Raw genomic sequence first — 11,249 nt, 5'->3', positions numbered from 1 at the left:
TTAATATGAAAAAATGATTATGTGATACTTTGAAATGAAAAGAGCTGGGTATAAAACTGTACATATACTATACTATATGATCTCAACTATGTAAAAAAAAAATAGACTGGAAGGAAATGTTAATAGTTGATATCTCTGAACAGTAAAACTAAAAGATACTTTTTCTTACTCTCCTGTATTTCTCTAAATTTCCAGAAAATGAACAAGTAGTTTTTTCATAGTTGTAAAACAAAACAAAAACCTGTTTAAAAAGGCAACACTGCCAAATACCTTGAACAGTAAGTAGGAAAATTACCTCTGCACTGGTCCTGAGGGCTGGGCATTTGTCGGAGCCCTGGGCTGTCAGAGCTGCCCAGACCCGCGTGCTCACCTGTTCTCAAGATGCTCTGGGCCTTTGCATTGCCAAGTTTCGCAGCTTGGATGAGATGGAGTGCGCCCACAGCTTCGTCTTTTGGCACTGACATCCCTTCCACCAAGAGCTGGTCTTCTGTTTGAGCAGAGGTGAGAAGGAGAAGCAGTCATTCATGAGCTTCGGAAGGCCAAGCTCATAATTATGCCTGTGGGCGGCAAGCCTCCAAGTGGGAAGATGATAATCTCTTTTCACATTTGCAAAGCTTTTTATCATTCGTAAATATCCATATACATTTGCCAGAGGGCTTTGCTGCCTGCTTATACATCATCCAGAACTTCTCTAACTGGAAATCCTCAACTCTGACCAGAGCCTCTTTCACTTCCCCCTTCCATATTAAACAATCTTGAAGTGTTTTTTTCCCCCAAAATTACCAGAACTCCTCTGCATTCATCTCCTCCCTTATCTATGCCAGATGCAAGGCTGCATTATTTGCCAGTGACCCACAGTGGCAGGAAGGCACAGCACCTCAGAAACGGACAGACCTGGGTTCAGCTGTCAGCTCTACCACCACGGGCTGCACTACCCTGCCCATGTCACCTCCACGTGTTTCTCTTCTAAGACTGGGGTAATGATACCTACCCTAGCAGGATTCCTTTAGGGATTAAATGAGAAAATGGACTTAAGTACTCAAGTTAAGTGCTGGCCAGAGTAAATGGTAAATGAATGGTAGATATTTCTGTAGTTATCTGTAGTCCTTGACTTTCTGCCCCTCACACTGCCAGCCACCAACCCAGATTCAAACTTCTTCCTCATCTGCTATTACTTGGGCTCTGATGGGAGAAAATCCCAACCAAGCAGACGGTTACCTAGACACCAAGTGGTGGTTTCCTGTCTTCCAGGGGCCCTCACAGCTGCTCTGGCCACTCTCTCCCATTCCCGTTCATTGCCCTTCTCAGCCTTCATCTCCTCAGACCGTCTATCCCAGCTCCCGCTACCAAGAGATTTCCCCATTTCTGACCTCTCAGATAAAGGATGCCTCCAGGTAGAACTCCCTTACTCCTCTGCCCCGGCTTATAAACAGGTCTGTGTTCGCAAATCCCGCTGCTCTCCCTCTCTCGCCCCTCCACCAGGGCTTCACAGCTCATCTCTCCTTCTCTCCCCAGGGGCCTTTTTGTAAGGGCTCCTCCACCCTTCCCCTCCTGCGTTCTCAACCCTCACTTCTGCTCCTACTCAGGGTAGTTAGGCTTCTGCTCCCACTTGACTGAACTTCTTTAAGATATGCATTTACCCCCATGGGGGCAAAAACTGGTTCTTGTGGGCAAAAAAATTCTTACTCTTTTTATACAGACGGTAACAACAGATAAACAATGTATCTGTGGTATTAAAGTTTCATGGGGTTGAATGACTAGGAAAAATTGTCTAAACATTTAGGCTTCTTAGTGGGGGGGGGTGTTGATAAAAATGAGACTGAAAAATAAACACTGTTTTCAGGGCTTCAAATGATGTCCTTCCTCAGGGTCAAAGCCAATTAACTTTCTGGTTTCCTCTTACTCAGCACTTGACACTACCCACTACCCTCCCTGAAACACTCCCTTTTTGGTTCCTGTGACTTTACCCTTTCCTGGTTTTCCTCCCTGCCCTCAAGTGCTGACATTTCACAGGATTCCACCCTGGACTTTCATCTCACTGCAAGTCTCATTCACAGGTTTAATGGCCACCTCAGTGCCCATGATTCCAAATCCTGACTTCAGTCCTGTCCCCTCTCCTGAGCATCAGACCCCTGCAGCCAGCTGCCTCCTGCACGCTCCCACCTGCATGTCCCACTGGTTCCCAACCGTCAGCTTCTGCCAAGCCCTGTTCCTCCTCTCGTGTCCCCACCCCCAAAGGTGTCCACCCAGAATACTGGAAGTCACTCTAGAACTGTCCCCCTTAAAGCCAGCCTCCATTCAACTACCATTTTCCCGCTAGAAAAAAAAAGTGTGGTGAAGAATCTAAAATTTGGATCTATGTCTTTACCCTAAAATTTTTCAGTGGTTTTTCCATTAGCTGCTGGTCCTGGTTTACCTCTTGCTACACTATACCCTGCCTCGCCCTTATGCACCAACACCACTGTTTCCTATGCTTGGAAATGCTCCCTGGCTCATCCAAACTTGCCTCAATAATTCTGTTTACCCTCTTGACTCTCAACTCCCAGGACAGCACCCTAACGCTCCCTTCCCTGTATGGAGAGGGCAGGGAGGGAACACTGGTGTCCTTCCTATATGCATCTATGTTCCTTGGCCATCGTTCTCATTCCACTTGACACACCATGTTGTAATGACATTAAACGACTCCCTCTTGAATTAGACTAGAAACCATCCTGACATTAATAACATGTCCAGAAATAGGTGTAATTCAAATAAACCTCTCAGTTGAAAAACTGTAATATGTTCATCCATTTAATTCTCCATTAAAATCTCTATTAAGTACCCAACCTGTGCTAGGGGCTGAGAAGGCAAAAATGAAAGACATCTCCCCTGCTATCCTGGAGCTCAAGACCCCGGCCCTCCCAGTGCTGGAGAGGAAGGGTATTAATACGGGTCAGGACCAAGAAGACTTTGAGCTGCAGTATGTGGAGCCCTGATTTTCCTCTAGGGAGTGAAAAGGTTAAAAGTTCTGGTGTCAGCGTTCAGCTCTCTTTGGAATATCTACTTTGAAGTACTTGTCTACCATTTGGCTATTTAATTCCTCAGGTGAAAGAAACCGACCATCATGTAGCTTTTTTGCTTCCCTCTGCAAGGCCATTCCAGAGGCATATGCTTCAATACACCCATGGCTTCCACAGGAACAGTCAGGCCCATCCAGGGACACCACAATGTGGCCAAGCTCTGCAGCGCAGAAGGAGCTGCCATGGATCAGTTCATGCTGATGGATGATCCCCCCGCCAATTCCTATAGTGAGAGACGACAATCACTGAAGTGGCTCTGCACCTGAAACAGAAAACTGCTATGGCAACGCCTCCTCTGTTTAGCAAAGCTTTGGAATGTGAGGTTCTATATGGTGCCTACTTTCCTAGATAGCTGAAATTTACTAAGTACCAAAGCTTTACCTGGAATCATTTTGTATGGAAATATTTTTAGCTGATCCTCCAATGCCCTGTGTTGCATCTGCTTGGCTCACTATGATTTCAACTTGGTTCTCACCAAGGCCTTCTCCAACACTCAAGTAAGAGCCTAGTAGCCATGCACACACAGTTGCCCAGAAGCAGCTGTCAACCAAGGAGAGACAGGAGCCAGCAGATTAAGTGGACAACTCTGGGTAGATTTCAACCCCCACTGTCCTCAAGGCAACTTTGATAATACATCCTCTAATGGCTCCCCTGCTCTGTCCCACTCTTCCCACTCCCTCACTCCTGCTTCTCAGAATCACCTCCAAAATAAAATACCCACACTGAACTCCTTGTCTCAGGCTCTGCTGTGGGAGAAACCCAAGATAAGACAATCTTTCTGAAAGGTTTCATACACTACCTGCTTTTTTTTTTTTTTTTTTTTTTTTTTGCAGTACGCGGGCCTCTCTCACTGTTGTGGCCTCTCCCGTTGCGGAGCACAGGCTCCGGACGCACAGGCCCAGCGGCCATGGCTCATGGGCCCAGCCGCTCCACGGCATGTGGGATCTTCCCGGACCGGGGCACGAACCCGCGTCCCCTGCATCGGCAGGCGGACTCTCAACCACTGCGCCACCAGGGAAGCCCCCACCTGCTTTCTTAAACAGAGAATATGAAACATGGTTTTGCCTCTTCATAATGCCACCATGTCTAAAAATCTATGATTCAATAATTTTGAATATCGATGAGTACTTTTTGTTATGGAGTTGAGGAGCTAGTAAGGGGTAAAGGGCGTTTTGCTTTAATAGGGTCTGCATTTTAGAGTTGTCCTGCCATCTCTTACTTCTTGTGGCACCTACTCATCAACCCTCACTCCTCTAATTTGCAGGTTATTACTGCTCTGAACTAGGAAATGATATCCAAGCTTGCTAAAACTGTGTCCGAGACTAAGAGAAGTGCATGAGCTCAGCATTAGGGAGGTAGTATAACGTGGAGTTTAAGAGCACACACGGTTTTATACATATTAGGATAGCGCAGGGAACTCCACTGTACAGTAGAAACTAACACAACATTGTAAAACAGCTATACCCTAATTAAAAACAAAAAAAAGAGCATGCACGGTTTGAAGTTAGGCATATGTGGGACCAAGTGCTGCCTCGAACACTGACTACCTGAGCCCGTCTTCTCATTTAAAAAAAAAATTGGGGGCTTCCCTGGTGGCGCAGTGGTTGAGAGTCCGCCTGCCGATGCAGGGGACACGGGTTCGTGCCCCGGTTCTGGGAAGATCCCACATGCCGCGGAGCGGCTAGGCCCGTGAGCCATGGCCGCTGAGCCTGCGGGTCGGAGCCTGTGCTCCGCAACGGGAGAGGCCACAACAGTGAGAGGCCCGCGTACCACAAAATAAAACAAAACAAAACAAAAAAAACAAATTGGGACATCAGCAAAAGTGGCAGAGTAGGGAACTCCAAAAGCCCATCCCTTCACTAAAGCAATGAACAAACTGGCAAAAACTGTCAGAATCGAGTTTTTTGGAACTCTGGAAACTAACCAAAACTTTACAACAACCAGGGGAACAATTAATCAAGAAAAAACCGGCTGAATCTTAGTAAGAGATTTCTGGCATTTTCTGGTCCCATCACGCCCACCCCTCACCCCCCAGCTTGGCGATGGCCTAGAATAATAGCCTACATTGCCAGTACAGATGGCAATATGGAGAGAGCAGAATGAACCTTCTTCTCAAAGAATTGTGGTGGTTTGTTTTGACCTGCTTGGTGGCTCCCAGAGGACCAGCTCAAAGGGCTTGCCTTTATCTCACCTACCCCAGAACTTTCCCAGGGCTGAGGGGGCTATCCAGGGGGCACTCATCAAAAACATTTAAAGGCAAAATATAGTTATTAGTCTCTACTGCCTAGGGCAATGGTCAACAGTTGTGACAAACAATATACTAACCAAAGAGAGTAGGAGGAAATCCTGGAGAATGAGCAATGAGAAGCTTTGGGGAATAAGGGCTTTGAATAGCTCAGACGATTCCTGGGAAGTTAGAAGGCCAGTGCATGCACAGGGCGGGGCACATGCTCAGAAAAGACCTGGGCGGGCCCTCACTCTCACCTTCAGGCTCTACTCAAGCAGGAAGTGAAGGTGAAAGCTGACTTGTAAACTGCCTGGCTGAGTGGTAAAGGCACGTGCCCCAACACACACCCTAGCTCCTGAAGCAGCCGTCTCTACTCCTCTTACCTGTGCCTGTGATAAGTGTCACAAAGTTTTCAAGGCCCTTTCCTTGGCCAAATTTCCTTTCTGCAAGGGCAGCACAGTTGCCATCATTGTCTACCCATACGGGGAGATGCAAAGTGTCAGACAGGGGGGTCCTGAGATCCACAGAGTTCCACTCTTGAATCAGTTTGGTTGAATGCAGCACAATTCCTTCCCGAGGATTTACACGGCCACCTGTGGAAATGCCTGGGCTCCACCACAAACACAAGGAAAATGATTCTAATGAGCAATCTCAGAAAAGTGTGCTGACTTTCTGGGCTTGGAACACTAATTCACCCAAGATCTCCTAAAACAAACATTACCAAGGACTGCAAGGAAATGTAAGGCAGTTCTGAGCTAAATCTGTGGCTCCCCATAGGTTGACAGTTCCATCAATGCTTCTCTCACAATGTTTGTTGGGGTCCCAGGAAGGCCCCATGCTTGGGGCCCACAGACAGGACCTGGAACCATCTACACACAGGGCAGACAGTGACCTGATGTTCCATCATGCATCAGAACTCAGCAAACTGTACATTAAAATGAACATTGCTTAGGTATGTAATTTACAATCTCACCTACTCCCAAAATTCTGCAGTTCAGTTTTACAGCTTCTGCTGCAGCTTCTACACACATCTGTAGGATTAAATTAATCCTCTCTTCATAGGTTTTAGGATTGAACTGAGTATACTTCTTAACTATTTCACCCTGAAAGAGAAAAAACAGATCTGTCTCATGGGTCTCAGCTAAGGAGCATACACTGAATCTTTGACCTTTTTCACAATAAATCAGACATTACTCTAGGACAGTACTGCAGAGTCAGATGACTGCTGGGGAAGGGATCCACTGTCTGGCTTGGGCCAGCCCTGGGATACACTCAGGTAGTTTCCTGGGAAGACAACCTAGCATATGGCCGTTGAAGCAATGACAACTCCACAGCCAACCAGATGGGCCCTCTCTTAAACATAAGGTGAATGTTGGCTAATCTGAATCGTCATTAGAAGGTCATTTTTAACTCTTTCAGGTTGACAAAATTTCCTTGTTTAAATACTGAAGCAACTAAATAAATATCCTGAGTCATTAAGCTTTAATCATCTGCCATAACTGAAGTCAATAATGGTATGGAACCATGATGTTTAAATTACTGTGCTTAGTGATATGTTTTAATACCAATCAGGGACAGTCCCTCCTAATTATTCTTGTTTTTAAATTTCTTTGCTCTTCTCACTTGTGTATTATTTTAAGTAAATTTCAGAATAATGTGGTTAAACTTTAAAAAGCCTCACTGAAATTGACTAGAATTACGTTAAACTCATAATTCAATTTGGAAAGTGCTGACATTTAAAAAAATACTCAGCACTCCTAACCAGGATATTTTTCAAGCCTTTATATTTTAAAGTTTTTAGATTTTCTTTTTATAGATCATATAGTTTTCTGGTTTAGGAAACCAGAAAACTTTATTTTATAAGTTCTGTTGTTCTAAATAGGATCACTTTTTCCATTCTTCTGTTATTAATGGATTTTTGTCCATTTACAAGGGTTAAAGCTGTCACTAATGACTGTCATTAAAAATAAACCTAGTTGTGCTTCTCCGCCTTCACTGTGCATCAGAATCACCTGGGCAGCTTTGAACAAATATTGATGCCTAGTCCCTACCCCCAGAGACTGGCATCTAACTAGTCTGGGGTGGGAGCCAGGCATCCATATATTTTTTAAAGCTTCCAGGTAACACTAATGTGCAATCAGGGTTGACAAATACTCACCTACAGAAAAATTCAAATCTTTACCTACAATTTCATATAAGTAAAAAGGTATTGATATTTATATATTTATCGTATCTAGCCATTTTACTCAGTTGTGTTATTCTACAAGCTTGTTGGTTTATTCATATTGTCTATAAATAACATTTTTTGTTTTACCCTGTCCACAATCGCCATTTTTGCTATTCGTTCCTTGCTTTATTCCCTTCCTAACTTTGAGAATTATGTTAAATGGTGCAGAAAACATCCTTCTTTTCCACTTGATTTTAATAGGAATACCTCTAGAAATGCCGCTACAGAGGGTGTTCACCATTGATATGGAATATATCTTTATGTTAAGAAAATATTTTTCTATTAATACTTTTTAAAGAGTATTTATAAAGGAGGCCTTTGTCTTCACTAAAATTATGTTTTGTTTTGCTTTTATTTGATCTAAACAACTTTGTGTTTAAAATCCTCTGTATTTCTCATGGATTCCTGAAACTTCACACATTTACAATGCTTCAAACAAAGATTTTTCTGTTAGGTTTATTCTTCCTTGTTAAGTCATCAGAGATCTTTTTTTTTTTTTTTTTTTTTTGCGGTACACGGACCTCTCACTGTTGTGGCCTCTCCCGTTGCGGAGCACAGGCTCCGGACGCGCAGGCTCAGCAGCCATGGCTCACAGCTGCTCTGCGGCATGTGGGATCTTCCCGGACCAGGGCACAAACCCGTGTCCCCTGCATCGGCAGGCGGACTCTCAACCACTGCGCCACCAGGGAAGCCCCAGAGATCATTTTAACATGGACAGTTTGGTGTTTTATAAAGGTTCTGTCAACACTGTGGTGATGGTTTGGTTAAGAGATTGAAGGTATGCTTTATGCAACTGAAATCATGATCTAGAGGAGAAGCAATTCCCCTCACCATTTGCAGACGCCCTCCCCTGGGTAGTGAGAGTAATCAACATACTCCATGCTCCAAGCTGTTACCAAGTATAGAATTTCAGGTCTCCTGGGTGGCAGATGCTCTCTCTGATGCCTAATGGGTCTCCCATTGTCAACTCAAGTCAACTTACTTGGATTCCCTGAGAACTTTACTTCTTTAAAATGTTAGTGAGGGCTTCCCTGGTGGTGCAGTGGTTGAGAGTCCGCCTGCCGATGCAGGGGACGCGGGTTCGTGCCCCGGTCCAGGAAGATCCCACATGCCGCGGAGCGGCTGGGCCCGTGAGCCATGGCCGCTGAGTCTGCGCGTCCGGAGCCTGTGCTCCGCAACGGGAGAGGCCACAACAGTGAGAGGCCCGTGTACCAGAAAAAAAAAAATGTTAGTGATTAGTAAAATAGTGAGACACACATTGTAATGGAACCAAAAGTCAATACTGTGGGCAAATGATTACAAACTCTTGTGTATGTTTCTAGTCCTACCTTCCAACCACACTTTTTAAAAATCAACTACTCGTATGGGATATAAAGTTAAAACCTTAGGAGTTATTTTACCTTCATGCTGACTATTGCAACTCGGAGGTTCGTCCCACCAAGATCAACAGCCAAGGCACTTAGAGTTTCAAGAATATGGTCAATATCTTGGGAGATGTTATCCTTCACAGGAGGAAAACAGAATTTCTTTTGTAGTGGCTCTTGAAGATCAATAGATTTGAGAAACTTCAAAATCCTCGGAACAGCATTTCCATCCCCATATATCTTTGAACTGCAATGTCCAAAAAGTCAATTAAATTGTTTCTCTTGTACATATTAAATTATATTGAGGACATAGTATTATTGGAATCTGAAATTTCGGGTAATAAATAGTTTGGGCTTCTTCTTTTAAAATAACAACATCTGGATCTCTTCAGCCACACTGTAACTAAATACCTTCATATTATCAATAGAATATCTAAAACCATTGTTGATTGCAATACAACTATTTCCTCCTGAGATATCATTAACAAATTGCCTGTAAGATCAAAGAAAAATTATCTTTGTTAAGCCAATTTCAGAATATATCATAGTTTGGGACAGTAAAAAAATTTTTTTTGCTTTTTTGGTTTTCATCTTTACTTTTGTAGGGAAAAAATTATTTTCAGAAAAAAAGAATCAAATAAAGGAAAATCTGATTAATTTGAAACAGAAAGGATAGTCTAAATTAAAATGCTGAACTATACTATTTTTAAAGAAAATCGTTACATTACTTTCTAATACTTACAGAAATTCAAAATAGGCTAAAGCAGTAGTTCCTAGCAGAAGTGCTGTATTAACTGAGACAAATTATTCTCCACTGGAACCCTTGGTAGAGTAACAGGGGGTAGATTAGCAAGCCCTGTCTCACCAGCAGATAGGGACCTCTAAGGATGCAGAATGAGAGCACCATTAGGGTGACTACACAGCTTGAAAATGGTGCCCAAAACAGCTCCTGTTTTAAATCACTTTAAAAGTATACACTCACCAAGGGTACTGTTTACCAAACTGAAGGTGCAGCGCTTGCAATATTTTGTCTTGGGTATCAGCATCCCGGACATGAAGGACATTCTCCCCTAGGTAAATCCAGTGCCGTATAGTGATTCGGAAGTGGGAGAAACCAAAGAATATAGAAATGAGCAGTGTGTCGTGCTCATAAGTACCCCTATAACCCAGAAGACTTCAAACAAGTCTTCTATTAGAGAGACGAACTTTTCTACTTTATACCTTTTAAAGCACTCTCAGCAAGATCTCCATATATCAGATAAGTAAGGGGCCGTAGGTTCCTTTATTCCCAAAGAGAATAAATCAAGCTCTTGTTTGTTTATTGGAATAAATAAGGTAATTAATCCAGTATCCACTTGCCACTCATCTGTTCATCCAGCGTGTCCACTCTTTCCATCTGCCCTACATTCCATCTACTCAGCCAGTTGTGGGATCAACTGGTCAGGCCAGGTTGCCAGTTAGCCAACTGGCCAGTCAGCTGTTGATGCAGTCACTTCCTTTCCATACATTTTCTGACCAATTTGAGGGAGTAAATACAGTGACAATGACATGTTTTTTCAATAGACTTGGCTATGAAGAGGAGAAAAGCAGAAGGGTGGTGGCTGGGGAGAGGTTGTTTTGTACTGTTTTGTTTTGAAGATACCAGAGACTTAGGCATGTTTAAATGCCGAGGAGGCTAAAGATACATGGAAGAGAAACGTCCTTGAGAAGCCAAGAGGGGTGGGGATTTAGAACACAGGTAGAAGGCAGAGCAGTGGACAGGCAGGGGTGACCCCACACCCTCCAATGTAAAGAAGGTAAGAAGGAAAGGATAGAGGGGCATGTGTTTGTGTAAGTGTGGTGGCAGAAAGGACAGACTGCCTTTTTTTTTTTAAGAGAAATCTTTTTTTTAAATAAATTTATTTATTTTTGGCTGCATTGGGTCTTTGTTGCTGCACGCAGGCTTTCCCTAGTTGAGGTGAGCGGGGGCTGCTCTTCGTTGCGGTGCGCAGGCTTCTCATTGCGGTGGCTTCTCTTGTTGTGGAGCACAGGCTCTAGGCGTGCAGACTTCAGCTGTTGTGGCATGCAGGCTCAGTAGTTGTGGCTCGTGGGCTCTAGAGCACAGGCTCAGTAGTTGTGGCTCGTGGGCTCTAGAGCACAGGCTCAGTAGTTGTGGTGCACGGGCTTAGTTGCTCTGCGGCATGTGGGATCTTCCTGGACCAGGGATCAAACCCGTGTCCCCTGCCTTGGCAGATGGATTCTTAACCACTGCGCCACCAGGGAAGTCCCAGAACAGACTGCTTTTGATAGAAGACCCTGGTACCAAATCCAATGTTCACATCTTATTTGAACTCTCAGCATCATTCAACACCATCTCCTTGAAACCCTTTCTT

At 44.0% G+C, this 11,249-nt stretch overlaps 1 protein-coding gene across 2 annotated transcripts in view; it reads right to left on the bottom strand.

Moving 5' to 3' along the window:
• GNE (glucosamine (UDP-N-acetyl)-2-epimerase/N-acetylmannosamine kinase) overlaps nucleotides 1-11,249 on the bottom strand; it is a 40,755-nt gene that overhangs the window by 2,542 nt on the left and 26,964 nt on the right. Inside the window, exons 6-11 of one of the 2 annotated variants that reach the window (XM_082842178.1) lie at nucleotides 9,860-9,947; nucleotides 8,914-9,124; nucleotides 6,260-6,389; nucleotides 5,670-5,891; nucleotides 3,096-3,282; nucleotides 371-484 (exon numbers count right to left, since the gene is read on the bottom strand). In XM_082842178.1, the coding sequence (XP_082698304.1) occupies nucleotides 371-484; nucleotides 3,096-3,282; nucleotides 5,670-5,891; nucleotides 6,260-6,389; nucleotides 8,914-9,124; nucleotides 9,860-9,947 (952 nt within the window). Of the gene's footprint in view, nucleotides 1-370; nucleotides 488-3,095; nucleotides 3,283-5,669; nucleotides 5,892-6,259; nucleotides 6,390-8,913; nucleotides 9,125-9,859; nucleotides 9,948-11,249 lie in introns of both variants that reach the window. The other variant, XM_082842179.1, reaches the window with a different exon arrangement.

The sequence above is a fragment of the Leucopleurus acutus genome, assembly GCF_964270905.1.
Source record: "Leucopleurus acutus genome assembly, chromosome: 7".
NCBI lineage: Eukaryota > Metazoa > Chordata > Mammalia > Artiodactyla > Delphinidae > Leucopleurus > Leucopleurus acutus.
This window is presented reverse-complemented; position numbering and strand designations above follow the sequence as displayed.